The following is a 27512-nucleotide window of genomic DNA, read 5'->3' as shown; positions in this document are numbered from 1 at the left end:
CCACTCCCCAGAGCAAGCTTGAGAGTGAGCGTTCCTCCATTAACCTCTCCTCTTGGTTTCATTCCAGTCAACTTGCACTACCCCATCCATGGCCTTGATATCCTTCCTACATATAATGGTGTGCCCAGGATACCATGCAGTGCCTCCCACTGTGGCCGAGCCGATGACTTGTACACATTCAGCTGCAATTCCTTTCACTCAGACCCCATGTAGGAAACCCAGTGTGTTTTGATACACTTGGCACTGTATTGACAGGCATGCTTCTAAATCAGGTGGTTCTGGATTCCATTCCCTCAACAGAGACTTGCATTCAAAATCCAAGCTGAGACTTCAGTGCAGTACTGTCGAAGCACTGCACTGTCAGAGGTGCCATCTTTCTGATGACAGCAACTGTCCTTGGGTGAATGTAAAAGTTCCCACCGGCCACTATTGAAAGAAGAGCTTCCCTGATGCAATGGCCAGTGTTTATCCCTCAATCAACATCATTATAATAGATTATTATGTCATTACCACAACTCTCTGGGAGTTTGCTGTGTGTAAATTAGCTGTAAAGCACTTGGGATATCCAGAGTTTATGAAGGTGCTGTAGAAATATAAACTTTCCATTCTTTTAATTAAAATTGGATTTTAAAATTATTTGAAATGATAATCCAAATGAAGCAACCTGCGAAATTGAAGGAAGTAGACATATCCAAATAACCAGCTATGCAATTTCATATCAGTAAATGCAGGGCAACCAACTTAGAGTTTTGATGAAGGCTTTGGAGTGGGTAAAAAGGAGATTTACTGGAATGGTTCCCGGGATGAGGGATTACAGTTACAGGGGTGGAGAGTTGGGGTTCTTCTCCTGAAGCAGAGGAGTTGGCTAACCTAAATAAAGAGAAACGTTTTTCAAACCTGATGGGTCGGTAACCCGAGGGCAGAGATTTAAGATCATTGGTGACAGTGGCAGAGGGGGCCATGTGGAAAGTGATGGCTGGTTAGGATTTGGAATGCCCTGCCTGATGGGGTGGTGAACACACCTTCAATCATAGTTTCAAAAGGAAATTGGATAAATAATTGAAGGATTTGGAGAAAGAACACAAGTGTGGCTAACTAGATTGTTCTTATAAATAACTGGCAGATTAGTACGTTTCTCCTGAACTGTTATTCAATGCAAGAAGTCTTACAACACCAGGTTAAAGTCCAACAGGTTGTTTCAAATCACTAGCTTTCGGAGCACTGCTCCTTCCTCGGGTGAATCCTCCGGTGACTAGTAGTTCAACTGAGGAAGGAGCAGTGCTCCGAAAGCTAGTGATTTGAAACAAACCTGTTGGACTTTAACCTGGTGTTGTAAGGCTTCTTACTGTGCTCACCCCAGTCCAACGCCGGCATCTTCACATCATGTTATTCAATGATTCACTCATTTTGGCATGGTTTCTCTATTCAAACATGCTACTGAATTTTAGTAAATCATGGTTAGGCCACGGCCAGAGTATTGTGGCAATTCTGGCACAACAGGATAAAGGTCTTAAAGAGGATACGGAAGAGGTTTACCTCAACATTCCTAGGAATGAGGGATTCCTTGTTATGCGGAAAGATGGGAAACCGGGAAGCTAAAAGTCGACCGAATAGAGGTCTGTAAGATGATTGAGAGAGAGTATGTAGATAAAATACATCCCCTTTGGTGAGGTGGGTTAATAACCATAGATCATGGGTTTAAAATCATTGGCAAAACAGTGAGGAGAATTGTTTTCACTTTGGTTGTTGGGATTTGAAACCCTCTACCTGAAAAGGTGGTGTGAGCTTATTCCATGAATAATTTTAAATGGAGGCTTGGGGGTAAGGAGCTTGCAGCGTTATGGACAAAAAGCGGAGACTACTCTTTGAAAGAGTCAGTTCAGCATGACGGGCTGAATGTTCTTCTCCTGTGCTGTAAACTACTATGATTCAAATTGATCTGTTTCTCCAGGCACAGTTACATGAAACATCTTTGTTTTGTTCCAGTAGCCGGATTGAGCTTGGAGATGTTACTCCACATAACATCAAACAGCTGAAACGGTTAAACCAGGTCATCTTCCCCTGTCAGTTACAACGACAAATTCTACAAGGATGTGCTGGAGGTTGGAGAACTTGCAAATTAGGTAAAATTTGTGTTTTTGCATGTACTCGCACACTTATTTACTGCTAAATCATTTTAACAATAATTTGTCAATGTATTGCTTGTAATATTTTGTCAGCGTTGAAACCTGTGCTGGTGCCATATTCAAATAGTTAGCCAAATAAGTATGAGAATCAAATTTTACTTTTTATATTCATTCATGGGATTCATTGGTCAGGCCAGCGTTTAGGAACAAAGAACAAGAGTAGGCCATTCAGCCTGCCCCGCCAATCAGTACGATAATGGCTGATCAGACACTTCACTGCCGTTTACATCCACTATCACCATAACCCTTTATATTATTGTTAATCAGATATGACCAATCTCTGCTTTAAGACCCTCAATGCCTGAGCTTCCACATCCCTCTGGGGCTGAGAATTCCAAAGCTTCACAACCTTTTGTGTAAAGACGTTTCTCCCCATCTCGGTCCTCATTGGCTTCGCCTTCATTTTAAAATTTTGCCTCCTGGTTCTAGACTCTCCAACCAAACATCTTAATAGCATTTACCCTGTCCATTCTTTAAGTATTTTGTCGGTTTCAATAAGATCCACCTCTCATTCTTCGAAACTTGAATGAATACAGTCCCAGTTTGCCCAATTTTTCTTCATGAGACAGTCCTGTCATCCCCCGGTCACAAGTCTGTGAACCTTTGTTGCACTCCCTCTATGACAATAATATCCTTTCTGGGGACCAAAACACACAGTACTCCAGGTGCAGTCTAAACCAAGTTCCTATATATTGAAAAAAGACCACACTACTACTGTACTCAAATCCTCTTGGGATAAAGGTAACATTCCATTAGCCGTCCTTACAACTTGTTGAACCTGCATGCGAGTCTTCAGTGTCTATGGACAAGGACACCCAGATCCCTTTTACATCTACACTTTGCAATTTCTTACCATTTAGGGAATGCTCTGCACATCTGTTTGTTCTACCAAAGTGAATTACCTCACATTTTTCCACATATATTCTATCTGCCACGTTCTTGCCCACTCACTAAGTCTGTCCAAATCCTTCTGTAGCTTCTTTGCATCTTCCTCAACACATTCCAGCCTAGCTTTGTATCGTGCACAATTTCGGAACTATTACATTTTATTATTACAAATATTACATGCCCCCGCATCTAAATCATTGATGTATTGTGAACAGCTGGGGCCACAAGTACTGATCCTTGTTCTATCCCACTAGCCCCAGTCTGTCAACGCGAGAATGACTATTTGCCCTACTCTGTTTTCTGCCAATCGTTAACCCATGACAATATGTTGCTACCTAACTGATGTGCTTTTATTGTGATTTATAATTAACCTTCTGTGGGGACTTACCAAAAGCCTCAAAGTCCAAATATATTAAGGCCGACGACTTTCCTTTCTCAATTTTGTTACTAACATCTTCAAAAATCTCCAACAAGTGCGTCGATCATGATTTCCCATTTGTAAATCCATGCTGACTGCCCATCAGATCATGATTGTCCAAGTGTTTATTCATCACATCCTTCCAGCATTTTCCCCTACCACTGATATAAGGCTAACAGGTCTGTTGTTCACTGTTCTCTCTCTTTCCCCCCCCCCCCCTTAAATATTGGGGTGACATTTGCTACCTTCCAACCTTCAGCAATAATTCCAGAATCTAAAGAGCTTTGGAAGATGGTCAACAATGCTGATGGTAGTGGTGGTGTGCTGCCTTCTTGAACCACTGCAGTCCATGTGTTGTAGGATTACCCATGGTGCTGTATCTGTATCCATTTATCATACAGATTTTACTTCTCCTCTGTGGACTTTCATCTCTGTCATTGGGTCAAATCTGGATACTCCCTCCCTAACAGCTTTTCTGTGGTACTTGCATATCACAGACTGCAGTTGTCCGAGAAGGTGGCTAATCACCACTTCTTGAGAACAATTAGCCTTGCCAGGAAGCAAAGTGCTCTTAAACAACAGTTGGGGTGCTGGAAAGCTGCACAATAGTGGTTAGCACTGCTGCCTCACAGTGCCAGGTACCTGTGTTGAATTTCAGCGTTGGGTAACTGCCTGTTTGGAGTTTGCACATTCTCCCCGTGTCTGTGTGGGTTTCCTCCAGGTGCTCCCGTTTCCTCCCACAGTCCAAAGATGTGTAGGTTAGGTGGATTGGCCGTGATAAATTTCCCCTTCGTTTCCAAAGTTGTGCGGGTTAGGTATGGTTACGGGGATAGGACGGCGGAGTGAGCCTAGGTAGGGTTCTTTTTCAGAGGGTTGGTGCAGGCTCGATGGGCAGATTGGCCTCCTGCACTGAAGGAATTCTATGCCTAATATATGGAAACACCCTCATCAAAGTGATGATTTAAAATGAGCAGAAACTGCTCATCATTTGCTTGCAAAAATAGACTGTATGAAATGCTTTCTTGTTCTGGAAAAAAACAGCTCGTAAATGCAGGTCATCAGGACCGACGACAAGCAGCCACTTGAACCAGATTCACAGCAGAGGGATTCATGGAAGGGATTTTTGTATGCAGAACCACAAGAAATTCTCTTTCTGCTTCCGAATCTAGCTCCATAAACATGTGACAAATCCTTTTATTTTCTTTGAAGCCCAATAATAAAAAGAAAATAATAGCGCTACTGCCATGCATTCATACGAGCTTTGGACTGGTGTGTGTTCTGGACACCTTTGGAATCGAAGCGTTTGCATGTTGGGACCATGCAGGAGAGTGACCTCTACCTAAGTTTCTCCTACAAGGAATATTGAAATTTTAGTTTTTGAACGCGGCACAGTGGTTAGCACAGCTGCCTCAACACCAGGGACCCGAGTTTATTTCTAACCTTGGGAACTGTGTGTGGAGTTGGCATATTCTCCCCGTGTCTGTGTTGGTTTACTCCGGGTGCTCTGGTTTCCTCCCACAATCCAAAGATTTGCACGTAAGGTGTATTGGTCATGATCAATTGCCTCTTGGTGTCCAGAAGTTAGGTTGACTCATGGGTTTGTTGGGGACTGGACTGAGTTAGGATGCTCTTTCAGAGGGTCGGTGCAGACTCGATGGACCGAATGGCCTCCTGCCCTTTAGGGATTCCATGAATGAAATGAAAGTCGCTTATTTCACAAGTAGGCTTCAGTGTAGTTACTGTGAAAAGCCCCTAGTCGACACATTCCGGCGCCTGTTCGGGGAGGCTGGTACGGGAATTGAACCATGCTGCTGGCCTGCTTGGTCTGCTTTAAAAGCCAGCAATTTAGCCCAGTGTGCCATACCACACAGCATCTCTGCATGTATGCCAGAGATGGAACCCAGATTACATTGTATAGGTCTGTACAGAGCTTTCTGCTGCCCATGCTTTTTGAAAGCCAAACTCCCTACTTGTATTCTGGAGGTAAATTATTTCTTGTTTGTTACAAAGAATAGCAAGTGCAAATCCATGGAATGTGGCTACAGCTGCAAGCAAAAAGGGGAACAGTTTCTAATTTGCCACATTGAAGGCGTGGGGGGAGGCTTGTTGAATCAACTAGCGATACAGCACAGGAGGCCATTCAGCTCTTTAGTAGAGCTATTCAGTTAATCCCACTGAACGGCTCTTCTCCAAATGCCCAATAATTTATTTTCTTTTTTGAAAGTTACTATTTAATCAGCGTCGACCGCCGTTTAGTGCATCCCAGATCACAACAATTCACTACATTTCTGTTAAAGCGATTTCCTCATGTTGCAGACCTGAAACAGCATTGACCAATTGGGCTGAATAGGCTGTCTCTGTGAAGAAAGTTTTATGTAACTAAAGGCATGAGAAAGAGCTGTAACCAGAGCTTTGAGCACACTAAAAAACACAGGCATTAGAGGTTTATTCTTTGAAAGGTCTTGAGTGGCCCTCTGCCCTCTGTTCGTGCAGTACCAGATTCCCTCGCTCCCAGCAATGGAGATTGCCAGTATCTGGGTTTGAGTTGTAGTCGAAAGAAACACAAATAACAAAAATGGTTCATTGTGCACGGCTTCCATGTGCTGTGGAAGCTGCCTTCCGATCCACAGATGCCGAGTTTTATTTTCCCCAGCCTGAAAGATTCCGGCAGGCCGTACAGCCAGCCTGCAGCTTTGGGTGGGACTGCTGCTCACTAGCCGAGCAAGATTATCCAGTGGGCGACCAGGGAGGCAAAGGCTACGGTGTCGGCCCCCCTCCCCATAACTGACCTGCTAGTCCGAAGACCGCCAGTTTTGGACACGGCTCCACCCTCGCCCCCACAGCCTTGGACATGGCCTCAAAGAAGGATGAGTCCGGGGCAGGATATGTGGGTGTGGTTGGCTGGGCCTCCCTGGCACTGTTTGCATATTCAAGTTCTGGTTAGGTTCGTTCTGTGCACCACCTTTAGCTATGTTACGCTCAGCCCTGTGCACATTGAGGTGAAGTTTGCCCTGTTCAGCGCTTCGATCCAGAGCCCTCCCCCTATCTCCATTCCTAGCTCCTCGTCCCATTTTTTCCTAGTCTCGTCCAGGGGTAAGAGTACCTCCTCTAAAAACAGTTTCCCATGCATGTCCGCAGAGTTCTCCCTCACCTATGTTACAGAATATTACAGTGCAGAAGAGGCCCCTCGGCCAAACGAGTCTGCACCGACGCATGAAAGACACCTGACCTATCTGCCTAATCCTATTTGCCAGCACTTGGCCCATAGCCTTGAATGTTATGATGTGCCAAGTGCTCATCCGGGTACTTTTTAAAGGATGTGAGGCATCACGCCTCTACCACCCTCCCAGGCAGTGCGTTCCAGACCGTCACCACCCTCCCAGGCAGTGCGTTGCAGACCGTCACCACCCTCCCAGGCAGTGCGTTCCAGACCGTCACCACCCTCCCAGGCAGTGCGTTCCAGACCCGTCACCACCCTCCCAGGCAGTGCGTTCCAGACCAGCACGTGTCCAGCAGTTCCAGTGAGTGTCCTGGTATCTGGGGGTATGTTGTTTCTTTGTGGAGGAAGTTTTTGAACTGAATATATCCGTGGGTTCCCCCAGGGTCTCTACTCTACCGTGGGTGTACATGTCCCTAACCATCAAAGTCCCCTTGTCCTGTCTCCATCTTTTGAAGGAGGCGATCATTGTTGTAGTGAACCTGTGGTTGTCGCAGATGGGGGCATGATGGCCATTTCGGTTAGACTGAAGTTCTACCTGATTTGGTGCCACGTTCTGAGTGCGGCTACCACTGGGCTATTAGAGTACCTGGCTAGGGGTTAGGAGTGCGGTTGTGGCCAGCCCTCGGAAGGACGGGGACATCCCTGCACAGGAACGCTCCTCCATCCTCACCCACTCCGGTTCCTTGACCCATCTCGCACTCTTTTTCTGCTGTGGCTGCTCACTGGTGGATCTGTAGGTTAGATGGGGCCAGGCCTCCCACTTTTCTCTCTCTGTCTCTGTCTCGCTCTCTCGTTCTCGTGCCATGATTAACCTGTTGCCTGCAGAGACCGAACAGGAAGAGGAACCTGGGCAGCACATTTCACTTTGATTAGCTGCACTCGCCACCTCTGCAGGTCATTTTTAACTTCCTCCACCAGACTCGCCAGGTTGCATTAGTGGACCCGTGTCCAGTCGTGGATCCCCAGGTAGGTTGTAATCTGAGAAGGCTCCGAACTCCTTTAGAAGTTTCATTATCATTTCCATGCTGGCCAGGGGATTTGAGATGTGGAGGAGCAGTTTATCCACCTAGAGTCCAAAGATGTGGACCCTACCTAGGTGGATTGGCCATGCTAAATTGCCCTTGGTGTCCAGAAAGGTTAGGTGGGGTTACTGGGATAGGTTGGAAGTATGGGATTAAATGGGGTGCTCTTTCCAAGGGCCGGTGCAAACTTGGATGGGCCGAATGGCCTCCTTCAGCACTGTAAATTCTATGAATGAGACTCTATGCTCTTTGTCTCCCCATTGGATACCTCACTCCTTCGCCAATCTGAGAGTGATTGCCAGTGGCTCGATCGCCAGGGCAAACAGTAGCGGAGATAAAGGACATCCTTGCCTCGTATTTCTGTGCAGCCAGAAGTATCTTGAGCTGGTGCTGTTTGTCCTACGCTTGCCATGGGAGTGCTGTGCAGTAGATTCACCCAGGGGGTGAACTCTGTCCAGAACCCAAACTGTTCCAGTACCTCTAGGACGTACCTCCTTGCGACTCTGTCGAAGGCCTTTTCTGTGTGCAGGGAGATGATCACTTCTGGTGTTCTCTCTCCGGATGGGGTTATCACCACGTTCATCAGGTGCCTGTTGTTCGTTGTGAGCTGCCTGTCCTTGACAAAGCCCGTCTGACCTTATGTGACTACCTCTGACGTGCAGCTCTCCAGCCGCCACACTCGTGCCTTTGCCAGGATCTTTGCGTCAGCGTTTAGGGGTGAGATGTGTCTGTAGGACCAGCATTCTGTTGGGTCTTTGTCTTTGTTGGGTATCAGTGGTATTGAGGCTTGGGCCAGTGTTGGTGGTAGGGCACCCCCTGCTGGCGAGTCTGCAAACTTCTGCAGGTGTGGGGTCGGTGCTGGGGCATCCATCTGGTCTCGGCGCCTTCCCGTCTGCATGGAGTTGATACATTCCATGGCTTCCCTCACTTCTAATGGTTCTACCTACCCCCATGACTGGCATGTCCAGTCCGTTGAGGAACTGCTTCATCTTCGAGTCCCCCTCCTTCTGTAGAAGGTTGCAAAGGCTTTATTGATCTGTTCTGGCGACTACCTTGCTGCACCTCTCTTTGACCTGAGCTCTTTCCCTCGTGGCTGCCTGTTTCCTCAGCTGGTGAGCCAGCAGGTGGTTGGCTTTGTCTCCATGCTCGTAAAAGGCCCCCTCGACATGTCTGTTGGAGAGCAGGTCAAAGTCCATTTGTAACTTTTTCCCCCTCTGCCATTAGTTCCACGGTTGGGGCTGTGGAAAACTGCCGGTCCACCTCTTTTCCATGAATTCCGCGTTGTCCCAGTTGGGAGCATTCACGTTTACACGGACCACTGGGGCTTCACTAACCATGACATACCATCCCCCTGGGTCTGTAACCATCTTTGTCGCTGTGTATTGGAGTGAATTTGATGATGTTGCCCTTGCATCCAGCCGTTGGAAATGTTGAAACCCATTAGAACCTGGCTGTTTAGTGCAAATCATATATCAACAAATTGTTTTCATGTCAGAAAAACTTAAACCCTATCTCCTGAGCAATCCATATGATTTTCAATGTTCACTGTCACAGATAGCTAGGACTTTTTTCAGATAAGGCATAAAACTAAAGCCATAACTGACAGTGTAGCGTTCACTCAGTTCTCTGTGGGCATGAGTTATGAACTCGCCAGACCCTCTCTTCATTGAATCTCTCAAGACATTGACCCAGTCTTTTTAGGATTGAGGTCATGGTTGCCCTGCTTCTGGGTCACTATTCCTAGATTGCTCTAGTTTAATGGCAGAGAATCCCAGGCAGATAGAGTAGGAGGACAAGCAGTATTGACATTTCGTCTGCCTGGGTACCCTGAACTGTTTTGATGTGAAATTACCAAATTCTTGTCCTTGCATGTTTAAGTTGCAAGGGTGCCCTACGACTTGAGAATGTCACCGTTTCTATGTGACTGTTCAAAAAGGTACTTGTACAGTTTTTACAGAAAATCTAACTGGTTATGCAAGACTGAATCCTATGATTATATAACAAAAATCTGTAACCGAGTTCTACTGATCGAATCCAAAGGCAACCCTATCTATCCTCAATGCATACTGAAATGTTAACAGAAGGGGCCATTCAAACCTGCAAGGGTGTGCGTGCATTGCTGATCACAGGCCAGCTGGGGTGCAGCAGCTTTTGGCATTTAATCGCAGTCTTTGGTATGAGATTTAAGCAGTTCTGTTTGATTTTTAATGGTATTGTGTTCAAGGGGTAAGAAAGCCTGGAAGTAAAAAAAAAATAAATTGATCATCGCATGTAATATTTCCTCCATTTTATAGCTTCTCAAATCATACAGCTCACTCAGCAGGTGGCGTTACGGCCTGTGGTGTCTGTACTGGCTAGATCTCCAGAAAAGCTATCTAATCAGTACCACTTCTGAAGTGGGATCCAGTTTCCTTTGAGTAGTTTTCCAGGTCCCTTTTGAAAGTTACGATTGAATCTGTTTCCATCACCCTTCCTGGCAGTGCATTCCAATCATAACAATTCACTGTGTTGGGGAAAAAAAATAACCTCTTGCATTGTCTGATTGCTTACCCCCTGCCAGTGGGAACAATCGCTCCCTATCTATCTAATCAAAACTACGTCATAGCCTCTACAAGACTAACGGTGAAATGTTGGCACGTCCCTTCCTCCCTCGGCTCCTTCACTGCTTCGTCAGCATCTTTTTTAAAAACTGGCGCGGTGGATTTTGGACCAGCCTTGGAGTTGGTTTACAGCTGGCTTTCCCTCCTGCGAAGCTGAGCAAGCAACAACAGTTGCCTGGGTGGAGGGTTTGCAGGGTTCTGAGGATTGTGTCTGGAGCAACCAATTGAAATGATTGGAATTCCCAGTGGCCATCACCATAACCTGTATCGTTGAGAAGCTGAGGGAGAGTTGCAAGGCAAACATAGGATCAAACTAAACTAAAATTTAGGATAATTTTCAAAATGGTGATCGATTGTAAAAGATGTTACATAAAGTTTAATCTCTTTTTAATAAAGCCAAATGTATGTTCGGAAGAAAATTATGTAGCATTGAGGAAACAATGTGGTTTATTGTATAATTTTGTTTGGCATCCGTTTTGGTTGGAAATGTGTAGTGCTGCCTGGTGATATTCAAGAATTGTTTAATCTGGTTTACTTTCAGCTTATTTCAATGACATTGCAGTGGGCGCAGTGTGTTGTAGGGTGGATCATTCGCAAAACCAAAAGCGATTGTACATCATGACCCTGGGATGCCTGGCACCATACCGCAGGCTAGGAATAGGTAAGTTGAATGAGAAGATTACAAAATCAAATTTCCTCTGGTGCCTTTATAATTCTTGAAGTTTCTTACCTACTTAGACGAGGTTGCTTCAACTCTGCTTATGTTTCTTTGAGCATAGGAGCTTAAAGGCTGATCTGATTAGGAGGTTTCAGATGATCCAAGAACTTGATAGGTTAGATAGAGGACATTCGAGTCATAGAGGTTTACAGCTTGAAAACCGGCCCTTCAGTCCAACTTGCCCATGCTGCCCAGTTTTTACCACTAAGCTAGTTCCAATTGCCCGCATTTGGCCCATGAACCTCTATACCCAGCTTTCCCATATAACTGTCTAAATGCTGTCAAAATTGTATCCACCTGTACTGCTGCCTCTGGCAGCTCGTTCCAGGCACTCGCTGCCCTCTGAAGTGGAACATTCAAATTGGAGTTGGTTACTACGTTAAATGGTCGTTTTTAAAACAAATTTAGAGTACCCAATTCTATTTTTTCAATTAAGGGGCAATTTAGTGTGGCCAATCCACCTACCCTGCACATTTTTGGGTTGTGGGTGTGAGACCCACACAGGCACGGGGAGAATGTGCAAACTCCACGTAGACAGTGACCCGGAGCCGGGATCAAACCCGGCTCCTCGGCACCGTGAGGCAGTGTCCATGTCTGTGTGGGTTTCCTCTGGGTTCCTCCCACAAGTCGTTTGATGAATTGGACATTCTGAATTCTCCCCCAGTGTACTTGAACAGGCGCTGGAATGTGGTGACGAGGGCATTTTCACAGTAACTTCATTGCAGTGTTAATGTAAGCCTACGTGTGACAATAAAGATTATTATTAACCACCATGCCACCTTACCACCCACGTTAAATGGTAGTTGAGTGATGAACTTTAAAAAAAAAAAAAAATTTTGAGTACCCAATTATTTTTTCCCAATTATGGGGTAATTTAGCATGGCCAATCCACCTACCCTGCACATCTTTGGGTTGTGGGATGAGTAATGGGGTCAGTGCATTAAATAGCCTGTTCTCAGATTTGGCGTTCACTGGTCTGGTTTTGTTTAGTACATTCCGAGAACATTGTTGCGAGCGATGTAACATCCAGTGTTTGTTCAGAGAATCAAATATCACAGTTACTGGTTAGATTTGCTCAAACCTGCTGGAATGAATGAGGCAGAAACACTTTACAAGGGTATCATTGATATCTTCGCTCCGATGTGGAGTTATGACACTCTCAGCCAGGGTAGGGCAGAACTTTGTTAATGACTCTTAATTTCCCGATCCAAGATAAAATGTTTTTGTTTCATATGTTGCTTCTGAATTATTTATTTTCTTTTACACCAGGTGTTGGGAAGTATAGAATTGGCTGCACTTAATGCCCAACGCCACTCTGAACCCCCCAGATGCTCAAACCCACCCTTTAAGGCTGTACTGGATGAGGATGGCTGGATGCCAAGCCTGCCAGATAAACTTCATAACTGAGCATACAGTGAAGCTGGACTGCTTTTGCAAAGTCCTCAGCAGAGATGTGGCTGTATATTGCAGCTCTCTGAAGACATTTTTGGGCTATACTTTGCGCATGGAGGAAATATTGTCTTTATAAAACAAACTGTGGAAATAATACAATTTTTTACAGTCTCGTGGAATCTTAAAGCAGAAGAAATGAGCTGTGTGTGTGATTTTCCCGAAGAAATTAGCTCTGCGTATGAATTGAATCCGTTTAAGGTCCAAGCCACAGTTTAATTTTGGTCAAATGACCACATCGCCTACCACCACCACCTAGTGGACATGACTTCTCAATGTCAAATTTTTGGATACGGAAAACATTTTTGGGAAGATTGCTCCCTACTTCTCTTCACGATGTGCCACTTCTCATGGTCTATTCTTGTCTAGGGGATTGGTTCCTTTTCACTCTCAGCATCTGACCTGTGTTGGGAAATTGGCTAATAACAAATGAAGACCTGAATTTCTGTCGCACCTTTGCCAACCTCAGGTCATCCCAAAGTGCTTCACAACCAATTTGAAGTGCAGTCACTGTTATATGTGAAGCACACCAGCCAATTTACACACAGCAAGATCCCCGCAACCAGTGTGTGACAATAGTTGTATCATCTGTTATAATGTTGCTTAAGGAATAAATCTTGGCAAGGATACCAGGGCATAACTCCTATGCTGCTTTTCAAATTAGTGCAATGGGACCCTTTTTGTCCACTTGAGAGGGCAGGTGGGGGCTCTGTTTAGTGGCACATCTGAAAGATAACACCTTTGCTAATGCCAGACTCCCTCCGCACTGCACTGGAGTGTCAGATTTGATTGTGTGCTTGTGTCTGTGAAATTATAAAATTGCTCAGTTCAGAAAGTGGCCATTTGGCCTATTGAATCCACACTGGCTTTTTTGACGAGCAGTTCAGAGAGTTCCACTCGCTAACCCCTTCCCCATATCCCTGCAGTCTTTCAAATATTTATCCGATTCCCTTTTAAAGGTTTCCACTGAACCTGTTTATACCACCCTATCAGACTGGGAGCATTTCAAATCATAACCACTTGTTTGAAAAGTTGATTTTCTTTATTTTGCCTCCTGTCAATTTGTCAATCACCTTAAATCTGCACTCTCGACTCTTCGGCCATTGGAAACAGTTTCCCTTTATTTACTCTTTCTGAACTGTCTTAACGTTTGAGCATTGCTATTAAATCTCCGCTGGACCTTCTTCACTTTATAGAACATAGAACAGTACAGCACAGAACAGGCCCTTTGGCCCTCGATGTTGTGCTGAGCCATGATCACCCTACTCAAACCCACGTATCCACCCTATACCCGTAACCCAACAACCCCCCCTCTCCTCAGAACGGTAATTCCCCCAACCCTGGAACCAAGCTTGTAAATTTCTTCAAATCCTTTACATCTTTCCTAAAGTGTAGTGCACAGAATTGGATTTGATACTCCAGCTAGGGTCTGGAAAGGTTTAATGTAATTTCTTGCTTCTGCACTCTGTGCCACTACAAAGCAAAGAGCCCTATATGTTTTGCAACAGCTTTGTTAACCTCTCCCAAAACCATCAAAGATTTCAAGTCTTCAACCCCCAACCATCTGAGTAGGCGAGGATACTGACACCTAATTTTAATTTAATAACTGAGAATGTAGTCAGTACTTGAGATTTTGATCAGAGAAGTTCAGAAAGTGTCTCTTGCACCGATTGGTGAGTAAAGGGCATCAGTTTAAGCAGTCAAGGTGAAATCTATGGTTAATATGTATGTCATGACCAGCAAAAGCACTTCATAACTTTAAATATGGACTATATTCAGTATAGAATTTTCTGGAACTGCCTTTTTCAAAAACTGACATTAAAGGGAGCTTTACTCTGTATCTACGGCATAGTAGTTAGCAATACTGCTTCACAGCTCCAGGTTCAATTCTGGCCTCGGATGACTGTGTGTGGAGTTTGCACTTTCTCCCCGTGTCTGCATGGGTTTCCTCCAGGGTTCTCCGGTTTACTCCCGTAGTGTCCAAGAAAAGGTTAAGTGGGTTTACTAGGTTACGGGGATAGGATGGAGGTGGGGGCTTAAGTAGGGAGCTCTTTCAAAGGACCGGTGCAGACTCGATGGGCCGAATGAACTCCTTCTGCACTGTAAATTTAATGATTCTATGAAAGGCTGCTAAATTGGCTGCTGAGGGTCAGGTGAATTTTGGAATTCTGCACAGACTCCAGTATCTTAAATATCTGGCATTATCTGTACCTAATTGAAAGACTATGGGTGGAGTCCCTCCTTGAATGGTAATATCAAGGTGAAACCACCTGTGGAATTCATACTTCCTGTTGTTTGTCGACTTAACCCAAAATTCAATCTATGGACTCCTAGACTCACCATCTCAGAACTTAACACCGAGAGCTATAAAGAAAACGGTCAAATCATAAGTTAGGCATGAATAGCCACCATCCACCCTGTTCTTTAACAATGGCTGCAAACTTCAAATCCTTCCGGGTGGACAACAGAAGTAATGAACATGACTGTCTTTCTTACTTCAAGGACGGGGAGAAAGCGGTCAGTTTGTAAACACCATAGCAAAAATCAGCAGGACCAAAGGCCGCAACATCGCGTAAAGTGGGAGGCCACAACATCTAGAACATAGAACACTACAGCGCAGTACGGGCCCTTCGGCCCTCGATGTTGCGCCGACCTGTGAAACCATCTGAAGCCTATCTGACATACACTATTCCATTTTCATCCATATGTCTATCCAGTGACCACTTAAATGCCTCTAAAGTTGGCGAGTCTACTACTGTTGCAGGCAGGGCGTTCCACACCCCGACTACTCTCTGAGTAAAGAAACTGCCTCTGACATCTGTCCTATATCTATCACCCCTCAATTTAAAGCTATGTCCCCTCGTGTTGGTCATCACCATCCGAGGAAAAAGACTCTCACTGTCCACCCTATCTAACCCACTGACTATCTTATATGTCTCTATTAAGTCACCTCTCAGCCTTCTCCTCTCTAACGAAAACAACCTCAATTCCCTGAGCCTTTCCTCGTAAGACCTTCCCTCCATACCAGGCAACATCCTAGTAAATCTCCTCTGAACCCTTTCCAAAGCTTCCACATTCTTCCTATAATGTGGTGACCAGAACTGCACGCAGTACTCCAGGTGCGGCCGCACCAGAGTTATGTACAGCTGCAGCATGACCTTGTGGTTCCGAAACTCAATCCCCCTGCTTATAAAGGCTAGCACACCATATGCCTTCTTAACAGCCCTATTAACCTGGGTGGCAACTTTCAGGGATTTATGTACCTGGATGCCGAGATCTCTCTGTTCATCTACACTACCAAGAATCTTGCCATTAGCCCAGTACTCTGCATTCCTGTTACTCCTTCCAAAGTGAACCACCTCACACTTTTCCGCATTAAACTCCATCTGCCACCTCTCAGCCCAGCTCTGCAGCTTATCTATGTCCCTCTGTATCCTATAACATCCTTCAGCACTATCCACAACTCCACCGACCTTCGTGTCATCTGCAAATTTACTAACCCATCCTTCTACACCCTCTTCCAGGTCATTTATAAAAAGTGCTCACCTACATCTAAATCTAACACCTGGCCGGGTTCATTACCCAGTACCAAATCCAATGTGGCCTCGCCCCTTGTTGGCCTGTCTACATACTGTGTCAGAAAACCCTCCTGCACACACTGCACAAAAACTGACCCATCTATAGTACTCGAACTATAGTACTCGTGATGTTAAATGGGAGGCCGCAACATCTGTGATGTTAAATGGGAGGCCGCAACATCTGTGATGTTAAATGGGAGGCCGCAACATCTGTGATGTTAAATGGGAGGCCGCAACATCTGTGCCGTAAATTATTGAATTCTCCTAGCGACATTTCAAGTGTGAAAAAGAACCTGTTCTTCACCTGGCCTCTGCTGAGATGACCTAATCACGTGACTCTCAAACTATTCCTTTGTAACACATATAGTGCACTATCCGCTTTTTATCCATTTTAATTGTATTTTCTTTGAGTGTGCGCGAGAGAGTTGGGGAGGGAGTGATGTTAGGTTAGATTTTGTGAGGTGAACGCTTCAATAAATAGCCCTCTTTATTTAAATCCAGGAAAGCTTGCTGCGGGTTGTTCACATTGGCCACACACCGAGGTCAATAAACACGCATATCTTCCCTTTCAAAAGACAGACTGATTACGGACTTTAAGGGACGGGGACAAGGGTTCCTATTCTCTCTCAACCCAGTTTGTAACTCGTGGCATGCCCTATCAGAAACGGTGGTGGTAGCAAAATCCATGCTGCTTTTTAAAAGAGTGGCGGATAAATATTGGAAAAGGGAAAAGTTAAATACACAAGTAAAAAGAGTATTTTAATTAGACCTAGAAATGAAATGTAGCCAGGTATGCCAGGATGGAGTGGACATTTAGAGGTCTGTAAGATGCAACTGTCCTTAAATAAAATCTGCAGCACATAAACAGGCCATTCTGTCTGTGTCATCTTCTCTAATCCCTGGGTTGATGAGTTCCACAGGCTTGTATATTTGACATTGAAATGTAAATGTTGTCCATTCAATTGTGCATTTTAGTAATGGAATGTAAGCATGAACAGCTTGCTATTATTGCCTATTCGTGGTTATTGGGCATGAAATCTGGCCGAATGTTAAACATATTTAACAGCTGAGTGCAGGGAATGTGGCAAATGCTTGTTGCTGGAACGGAATTGTGATAGAAACATTCGGAATGGACACTGAGCATATTGGGAAGTCTCTGCATAAAACTGGATAGGTAAGCAGGCAAAAGCTGTCATGGTGGATACTCTGTTTACATCGGTTGGAATTGAAAATATCTGGACTCACTTTTTAAAAATCAGTGTTTCGATCAATATTTTTTACTTCTCTTCCGGTGGCAGCCATGAGGTGAGTAGTTGCACATGAGGCAGCTCCCGCCTGGGGTGTTTTTTTTGGGCCCCTTCTGCCCAATTAACGGGTGATCTTTGGGAAGAAATTGGTACAGTTCGGCGGAAATAGATCCCCTCTAGTGAGTGATGTCTGGTGGGTACAACACAAAGGGCATAGATCGTGCAAGGGATCCTGGTCGCACTGAGGCTTTCGAACCTCAGAAGGGGAGAAAATGGTGGAGGTCTCTGTGGCATCGTTGCGCCCTCAGGGGATGACCAAGTACTCAGTGGACTTCTTGTCGGGTGAATTCAGTTAACAGCGAGGATCTGGTGTAGGTGATTGAGGGGCCTGTGGTACCTATTCATGTGACCTTGGACAGGTTAGATCAGCGGGTGGAGGTACAGGGGGTGACGGTTAAGGCGATGGAGGAGGCGCTCACTGATCACAGCAGTTGGATTGTCTCTTTGGAAGCGTTGCTGGTGGAGGAGCCATGGTTAAAAGTCAAGTTCGATGGCCTGGAGAATCATTCCAGGTGGCAGAATTTAAGAACTTTTGGGTTACCTGACGCCCTGGCAGGTACAAGCGCTACTGATTACGTTTGCAAGATGTTTGGACAGTGACTCTTCTCGACCCCTCTTGAATTGGATCGGGCCCATCGTTCGCTGAGACAGAAGCCCAGATCAGGGAGCCACCACGAGCAATCATAGTCCGGTTCCATCGGTACCTGGGTAAGGAGCAGGTCCTTAGATGGGCAAAGGACATTCAAGAGTGTGGATGGGAAGGCTATCCCAACTGAATTTTATCAGGACATTGGGGAAGAGTTGGCTAGGAAGCGTACAGCGTTTAATAAGGTCAAGGTGGCGCTCTACTAGAGCTAAGTACATTTTGGGATGATGTACCCAGCTCATTTCTGGATTTCCTTCAGAGACAGACTACTATTTCGACATGCCGGGGGAAGCAAATTACTTTGCTCAGAAACACGGATTTGGGGGAAAGTGAAGATTATGTTCTTGCTTGCTTAGTCATTCTCGTGTTCTTCTGTATTTGTATTTTTGTGTGGGATGGTTGTAAAGTGGAAGATGGTGCGTTGTTATGGGACTTGCGGGTGGACATTGTATTTGGGTGAATTTGGGGGTTTATGTTTGGAACTGTCTGGGGTGGGGATTTGAGCGAGGTTCTTTGTTTCCTTCCTATACTATTTGGTATCAAAGTTGGGGGCTGTTGGTTGATGCAGTGTAAAATACCTTGATTTTTACGCTAGATGGGTGTCACCCCGCTAGCAGTTTAGCTAGTTAATGGGGACGGAATGGGGAATAGGACTACAACTGGTTACCTACGGGGGGGTTGAGGGGGGCGGGGTGATTTCTTTTGATTCTAAAGGGAGCGAGATTAGATTTTTTTTGTTTGTTTTGATGGGGTTGGGAGATCGGGGTTTGGTTCTTGGTGGGTTGTTTATCTGGTATGGGGGGTAGCGTGGAATGTGAGGGGTAAAATGGACCAGTTAAAAGGTCCCAGGTATTTGCCCACCTGAAATGTTTGATGTGGTTTTTTTTACAGGAGACCCATTTGAGAATTAGGGCTCAAACAAGACTGTGGAATGCATGGGTGGGGCAAGTGTTTCACTCGAGTTTTAATGTTAGGACATGGGAACCGTGGCGTGGATTAACAAAAGGATGACTTTTTCTCTAGTTAACATTATGGTGGGCTCAGGAGGAAGCTATGTATTAGTTAGTGGGTGTTGGCGGGCACACCGGTAGTTTTGGTTAACATGTATGCGCCGAATTGGAATGATTCAGAATTAATTGAGAAGGTGCTGGCTTCTATTCCTGATTTTGACTTGTATCAGTTAATCATGAGGTGGGGGGTGAGATTTAGACATCCAAGTGATGAGGAGTGGTTCCCCCCCCCCCCCCCCCCCCAGTTCATCGGGTTTACTCCCAGATTGATTTCCTCATGGTCTTTTCTCCCTGGGGTTGGGGGGGCAGAGCACTTGGTGATCGTAATATTGGATCATGTCCCACATTATACGGATCTGTTATTGGAGCCAGGGTGCTCTCGACGACCCCATGGTGGTTGGACATGGTGCTGTTTGCTAATGAGGGATATTGCGAATGGATGTCCTCCGCTATTGGGAATTATGTGGAGTTAAATCCGAATGTGGCAGTTTTGTCCTTCACACTCTGGGAAACATTGAAGGCTGTCATTAGGGGGAGATAATTTCTTATAAGGCACATAGGAATAAATCCAGGTGGATTAAGAGACCCCGGTTGGTGGCTTCTGTCCTTGAGGTCGACACCAATATCGATTGTACCAAAGCCAGAGCTTTGGTGGGGAGAAAAGAATTATAGATGGATTTTGAGTTGTTCTCAATGGGGAAGGCAATGAGCCCACTTCATCGTGCGAGGGTGGTGTTATGTGAGTATGGGGAGAAGGCCAGCAGTCTGGTAGCTCACCTGCTGAGGTGGCAGGCTGCTTCCCGGGATATAGTTCAGGTTAGGGACTCGGGTGGTGGATTGGTTTCTGCCCCAGAGAAGGCCAGTGAGATGTTTGAGGCCTTTTACCTGGGCTATCTAAGTCTGAGCCTCCGGAGGAGAATTCGAGACTGTTGCAATTTTTGGATGGGTTAACCTTCCTGCAGTGGAACGGGAAGAAGGCAGGAGCTGGAGGCGCCAATTGGACAGGAGGAGATCATGAATCGTATTTGGTTAATGCAGACGGGTAAAGCACCGGCATGGGTGGATTATTTTCTAGACAGTTTGCTGGTCTGCTGGTTCCACTTCTGGACATGTTCAATGTTTCTCTGTCCCGGAGGGTGTTACCGGCCATGCTGGCACAGGCATCAATCTCCTTGATCTTGAAAAAGGACAAAAATCTGATGGAGTGTAGGTCGTACTGATCCATTTCTGTTAAATGCTGACGCTAAACTGTTGGTTACTCGTTTGGAGCCCTGCTTGTCAGAGGAGCAGACTGGATTTATTAAGGGCCAGCAGCTGTCGGCCAATATTAGGAGATTCTTGAATGTCATGATGTGACCCTACTCAGTGGCTGAGCCAGAGGTGATTATCTCGATGGATACGGAAAAAGGATTTGACCGCATGGAGTGGAGGTGTTTTTAAGATTATAGGGCATTTTGGGTTTGGGCCAAAATCTATACCGTGGGTTTGGTTTTGTATTGAGGTACGAGGCAGGGGTGTCCACTATCCCCATTGCTGTTAGCATGAGCAATTGAGCCGCTGGCCATTGTGCTGAGATGGTCTTCTAAGTGAAGGGGGATACAGCACGGCGGAGGGGAGCATAGGATGTCCCTGTATGCAGACGATTTGCTATTACACATTACAGACTCTCCAATGTGGGGGAGATAATGGAAGTGCTCCGGAAGTTTGTTTCCTTTTCAGGGTGTAAGTTAAACATGAACAAGAGTGAATTTTTACGGTGATGTAGTTCAAGGTGATGTATAGGGTGCACTCGACCAGGGCATGTATGAGTCGGTTCTTCTCTGGTGGAGGATAGATGTGAGTGGTGTTCTATGGGGCCAGCAAATTGCATGCACATATTTTGGTCCTGCCTCAAGCTTGATGATTTTTGGGGTCCTTTTTTTGAAACAATGTCAGGGATTCTGGATGTTAGGGTAGAGCCGTGCCCAATAGTGGCCATTTTTGGCGTGCTGGACTTGCCGGTGCTACAGAAGGGGGAAGAAGGCAGATGTCTTGGCCTTCGCCCCTCTAATAGCCCGGAGGCGAGTCTTGCTCGGGTGGTGCCGCCTAAGGCTTCAACTTGATTGGGGGATCTAATAGAAACTTTGCACCAGAAGATCCAAATATGCCATGAGAGGGTCGATGGATGGGTTTTATTCAAGGTGGCAGCCATTCATGGCCTTTTTTAAGGAGCTGGTTACTGTCGGCTATTGGGAGGATTGGGGGGTAGTCAGTCTAGTTGGTTGGGGGGGATGGGGAGACTCGCGGTGGGGGGGATAGCCTTGGTATGAAACTGGGTTAGGATGGGTGATCTTGTGTTGGGGATATTGTTGTATATCTTGTGTTGGGGATATTGTTGTATAAATGAAAAGTTTTTTTGAATATTTTGCTATAAAAGAATAAAAATATTAACTTTTTTTTTTGCTCTATACCATCATATACAGAGGGACATTGATCACGGTTAATTGGACAAGCCCATGTTTGATCAAACTGCGGCATCGAAATCAGAAACACAAAATGGTGGGAATTTTCAGGCAGTCTTCCAGCGTTTCTGAAATGAGAAACCGAGTTAACATTTCAAGCAGATGACCTTTCCGAACAGTTTGTTATTCTGCTTAAAAGCTTTGTATTCCATAAGTCATTCAGTCTTCTCCGAAAATTGGCAGTGCAGCATGTTGAATGGACTGCACCTGCGTCTGATAACTAAACCCATCAAGTTTCTTCACTTAACACCCTTTTGGACCGGTTTCTGTTTAAAATTTAGGACTTCTGTTCAAAGTGCCGATAAAGTACACCACAACATACAGCATCCAACTATGACAAAAATACGGTAGTTGCCTGATCAGATGTGTGACATGGCAGTAAGTAAAGTTGCTGTGGTCCCAGACGATCATCGGCTGCTCTCCCCTTTGAGAGCTGACTGGTGGTGATTTAACCTTCGGTGAAAGGCAAGATTGAATATCTGCAAGGGGCAAGGTCGTGAATAACCTCAGTCAGTACGGGAATTGAATCCGTGCTGTTGGCCTCAATCTGCACCCGAACCAGCAGTCTAGCCAACTGAGCTAAACCAACATAGCAGTAACCCCTGGATGGAATTTATTCATTTATTTTTCAATATGAATTTAGAGTACCCAATTCTCATTTTTTTCCAATTAAGGGGCAATTTAGTGTGGCCAATCCACCTACCCTGCACACCTTTTGTGTTGTGGGGGTGGGACCCATGCAGACACGGGGAGAATGTGCAAACTCCACACTGACAGTGACCCGGTGCCAGGATTGAATCCGGGTCCTCGGTGCCATGAGGCACCACTGCGCCGCCCTCTGGATGGAATTTATATCCTTTCTTGCTGCTCTGACAATTTGCCACCGCCAGGTCCCCAGAGAGCTTTGGTCAAGAGTTAGCCCGTTAAAGGTTAAGTATGAAAGTGGGGTACTTTTAAGTCCGTTGTGTTATTAGCCTCCGACATTAAAACATCTAGGAGTTGTAATTTAACTGCTGGAGCCCATTTGATCCAGTCAGTCTCCACTTTAAATTGTGATGTTGTCATGGGACAAAGCGCCATTGATGAGTCTTTGTTGTCCGATGTCATGGGTCATAACAACGAGAAGCATCTTTAGGTATTGGAACCTGATAAGAAAGGCATTCTGGAGGGAGGGAACATAGGGTGTCCTTGCCTGCAGATGATTTGCTGTTATATGTCACGGACCCACTCTCCAATGTGGGGGAGAGAATGGAGGTGCTCAGGGAGTTTGGCTCCTTTTTAGGATATAACCTAAACCTGGGCAAGAGTGATTTTTTTTTTCTCGGTGTACAGTCTGGGAGGGGAGGGGAACTGGGGAGGCTACCATTTCGTCCGGCCAGGACTAATTTCCGGTATGTGGGAATTTGAGTGGCCCATGACAGGGCCTCGCTCCATAAATTTAACTTGGGGCAGTTTGATGGATGGGGTGAGGGCTGATTTGAAGAGGTGGGATGCCCTTCCTCTGACCTTTGGGGGGGGGGGGGGGGAGAGAACGACTGCAGATGGTCAAGATGAATATTCTCCCAAGATGTTTGTTTCTGTTTAGTGTCTCCCAGTCTTTATTTCTCAGGCTTTCTTTGGTAGGGTCAGTAATTTAGTATCCACTTCTGTGCGTGGGTAAGACCCTTTGCGTTCACAGGGCATTTCTGCAAAGGTATAGACAATCAGCATAAGTATAGACAACACTACCTCTTCTGTGTTATTACTGAGTGGCAAACATTGAGAAATTGCGGGAGTGGCTTGAGAACCCAGACTGTCTTTGGGGGCGAATGAAGGAGGCTTTTGCATCGGGTCAAGTCTGAGGGCCCTTGGTACCGTTCTCTGGTAAAACGTTTATTGAGCTTTAGTCGTATTCGCCTCTGAGGATTTGGAATCAATTTATGCAGCATTTAAATTGGACTCTCTGTTGGTGCTGATTTACAGAAACCATAGATTTGTGCCATTTGGTTTAGATTCAACATTCGGGGAGAGGGAGGGGTTGGAGAGGTGTTTTTAAACTAAATTTAGAGTACTCAATTCTGGATTTTTTCCGTGGTAAGACACATGCAAACACAGAATGTGCAGACTCCAAACGGACAGTGACCCGGGGCTGGGATCGAATCCGGGTCCTGAGCGCTGTGAGGCAGCAGTGCTTGCCACTGTGCTGCCCCTGGGTTGGAGAGGTTTAGGGATATATTTCAGGAGGGTAGGTTCCAGCTCCCGAGAGGGAATGGTGACTGGATCAGTTGTTGTGTGGGGGGGGAGGGTTTGTGAGTTTGTTAGGGTCCTCTTTGACAAGGGGCGGTATAAAACTGCATTGGGATTTAGAACTGTTGGGGTTATTTTTGTCTGTCTGAAAATTTTGTTTGAATAAAAATATAAAAGCATTCTCATGAAACAGTAAAAATGAGAAGGCTCCTATCATTTGTGCTTTAAGATCCAACTCCAAATGTATAATTTTAATTCAGTTGATGTAAAAGCCCAGCTTGAAGGTCAGAACTGAAACTTGAAGTAGTCCCAGCAGATGTTTTGGTACACTTGTATAACACCATAAAGGCATTATATCTATTGCAAAATTATGATCTGTTTCTTGGAGTACACCCTGACATGGAAACTTCCAGTGCATCATATTTGCTCATCATCGTGCCCTGCATTGGATTATGTGCATGCAACATTTTGGGTCACTGCCTACTTTTGATGCACAGACAGTTTTTTGTCCAGAGAATGTGTGCTCGGGACTACCAGCATTGAATGATTTATTCTTTTTCATTATTTAGGAACTAAAATGCTGAATCATGTGTTAAACATCTGTGAAAAGGATGGAACTTTTGACAATATTTATCTGTGAGTATGCACTGTTTTCTTCAAACCAGTTCCTTCCCAGCAGATAATTGTTTGTTAAACATGGGTTTTGGGAATGGTTATTGCATAAGATTGTACAGGGATGTTGCTTGTTCAACAAACACAATTTCTGTACACTCAGAAAATTTATGTCTGCAGCCTTTGCCTGCACCGTCTGAAAGCAATATGCACTCCGATACTCCTTGTATCCGTTGAGTTTTGGGAGGTGACTCTTAACTTGTTCACTGGATGGTCCTGCCTAATGCCTCATTGGCGAAATGGAATCTGATCTCTGATCGGAGGTCCTGTCTGGATCTACAGCCTATCGCTTCAGGTCCTGTACACCACCACCTGTGGTGAGCCCTGTTAGCCTCTATCTCACCGTGTTGGACAGATGTTGGAAAGGTGTAACAAAGCCCATTGTGGCATGAAGTATGACAGGTATTTGGTAATTTTGACAGATGTGGCACAATGGCAGCATAGTGTGGACTGTGGCAAAGGGTGAAAGCAGAAAAACCTCCTGTACCAGCCATCCACTGCAGCTGCCAAGCTACCCAGTCATCATGGATCTTCCTTGCCTCAAGCAGCTGGGAGAGTGAAGGCAGCAGCACGCATCCTTCCTGCATTATAATCAAATTCCTTAAATATCCATCCAAACTATTTCCTTCTGATGAGTGTTCCACCACACAAACACCTAACTTTACTGAGAAGTTCATAAATAGCTTTATGCTCCAACCTGATTTTAAAATTTAGAACTTGCTGCAGAAAGTTTTGGCTTTTTGCCGGGAGAGTTGTGTTAAAGACAATAATTTATGGTGAAGACACAGCTTGTGGGAGAGGGGCCTTCATTGTTGTTTTGACTGAGGTCCATGAGCCTTTTTGAACTGTCCCAAGTGTACAGGAAGCATAAATAACTCTCACCTTGTCTTAAAACTCATACAAAAAACTAAGACCATCACAAACCACCTGAGCAGCGGCAAGTGGGCTATCCATCAGGAAGTGCCAGGTATGGTCTTCTGAACAGCTGTTGGAGCTGCTAGCAACATAAATAGATTGTTCTTGCTGTAAATTTGACCCTTTGGGCTTCCAGTAATTGTACTCTTGGCTAAGTGTGGATTTCAAACTCTTTCGGCTTAACCTACTCTGAGGGAACTTGCAATGACGAAAGCTGTTGAGCTCTCCAAGTAGCACAGTGGTTAGCACTGTTGCTTCACAGCGCCAGGTACCCGGGTTTGATTCCCAGCTTGGGTCACTGTCTGTGCGGAGTCTGCACATTTTCCTCGTGTCTGCGTGGGCTTCCTCCCACAAGTCCCGAAAGACGTGCTGTTTGGTGAATTGGACATTCTGAATTCTACCTCTGTGTACCCGAGCAGACGCCGGAACGTGGCGACTCGGGGATTTTCACAGTGACTTCATTGCAGTGTAATGTAAGCCGACTTGTGACACGAATAAAGATTATTATTACTGTTATTAAATTCTCTACTTGTCTCCCGATCCGAATCAGATATCAGTAAGTGGCATCCAGGCGCTGTGTGCCACAATAGCAGGGCATTCGCACGTCACATAGAACATTACAGCGCAGTACAGGCCCTTCGGCCCTCGATGTTGCGCCGACCTGTGAAACCCCTCTAAAGCCCATCTACACTATTCCCTTATCATCCATATGTCTATCCAATGACCATTTAAATACCCTTAGTGTTGGTGAGTCCACTACTGTTGCAGGCAGGGCATTCCACGCCCTTGCTACTCTGAGTAAAGAACCTACCCCTGACATCTGTTTTATATCCATCTCTCCTCGTTCTAGACATCACCATCCGAGGAAAAAGGCTCTCACTGTCCACCCTATCTAATCCTCTGATCATCTTGTATGCCTCAATTAAGTCACCTCTTAACCTTCTTTTCTCTAACGAAAACAGCCTCAAGTCCCTCAGCCTTCCCTCATAAGATCTTCCCTCCATACCAGGCACCATTCTGGTAAATCTCCTCTGCACCCTTTCCAATGGTTCCACATCCTTCCTATAATCACAAGTTTAACATTGGTACAAAATCAAAACCACCTTGTGCAAATGCTGAACACGACGAGGAGATGCCGTCGCTGGACTGGGGTGAGCACAGTAAGAAGTCATTCACCTGAGGAAGGAGCAGTGCTCCTAAAGCTCGTGTTTGAAACAAACCTGTTGAATTCTAACCTGATGTTGTAAGACTTCTTACTGTGAACACGACGTGTAAATTAAATCCCAAACAAAGCACGATTCTCTTCCCCAGGGAACCCTTGCTACATTTCCTTTTGGTATCTGGTTAAGTGCTGGCTGCAGATAAGTTTGTAAATGCAAAATTAAACAAAAGCATTTCACTTCAGTGCTGCAGCTGTGCTGTAAATGTGTCCTGATGCAATGCTGTGTTTCTAAAGTTGCTTCATACAGTAACACTATGTTTACCTTTGCAGGCACGTTCAAATCAGCAATGAATCAGCTATTGAATTCTACAGAAAATTTGGCTTTGGAATAATAGAAACTAAAAAGAACTACTACAAGAGGATAGAGCCAGCTGATGCACATGTTTTGCAGAAAACCCTCAAATACATTTCTCCATGCCAGAGTGTGGAAAATCAGAAGTGAAATTGTGGCTGAGCTTGCACGTTTGTTGCCAAAAAAAAGTCTGTACAGACGGTTGGGGGGCGAGCGTCGAGAGGAACCTGTTCTCTGCAACGCGTTGTGGCAATATTCTTACCACGTTAACCTGAAACCACTCAAAATTATTCTCGCATAAAACATTCTGTATCTTCACCAGTTAGAATTAATGTATTTGAGACGAGCAACCCATCTGCCAGAACTGTAATTAAAGCATGGGGTTTGGGCATGTTTTTATTACTTTACCGAGTTCTAAATGGGAATTTTTTTTTTTTTGTTTTTCAATTTCAAGCGTGCAAAGAAGTGATCTGATTTTTGTATTGAAAAAAAATTCAGACCGATTCGTGCATAGTTCATTTTTTCCACAAAAGTTGAATTAGTACTTTCAAGAACTAATTGTCCTACAAACTTATTTGTGCCTATTGGAGTATATCTCCCACTTTTCATTTCATGGAATAAATATTTCAATTTTAAAGGTGA

At 45.1% G+C, this 27512-nt stretch overlaps 1 protein-coding gene across 1 annotated transcript; it reads left to right on the top strand.

Annotated features, from left to right (window-relative positions):
- Positions 1-1924: 1924 nt before the first annotated feature.
- On the top strand, positions 1925-27512 carry naa50 (N-alpha-acetyltransferase 50, NatE catalytic subunit). Its single transcript, XM_038817955.1, has 4 exons — positions 1925-2123; positions 10876-10995; positions 24339-24405; positions 26849-27512. The coding sequence occupies exons 1-4, from the start codon at positions 1925-1927 to the stop codon at positions 27018-27020; spliced, it is 558 nt and encodes a 185-aa protein (XP_038673883.1). The 3' UTR covers positions 27021-27512.

The sequence above is a fragment of the Scyliorhinus canicula genome, chromosome 14 (genome assembly GCF_902713615.1).
Source record: "Scyliorhinus canicula chromosome 14, sScyCan1.1, whole genome shotgun sequence".
NCBI classification, from domain to species: Eukaryota; Metazoa; Chordata; class Chondrichthyes; order Carcharhiniformes; family Scyliorhinidae; genus Scyliorhinus; species Scyliorhinus canicula.
The sequence above is the reverse complement of the archived record's forward strand: the minus strand, read 5'-3'. Positions and strand labels throughout refer to the sequence as shown.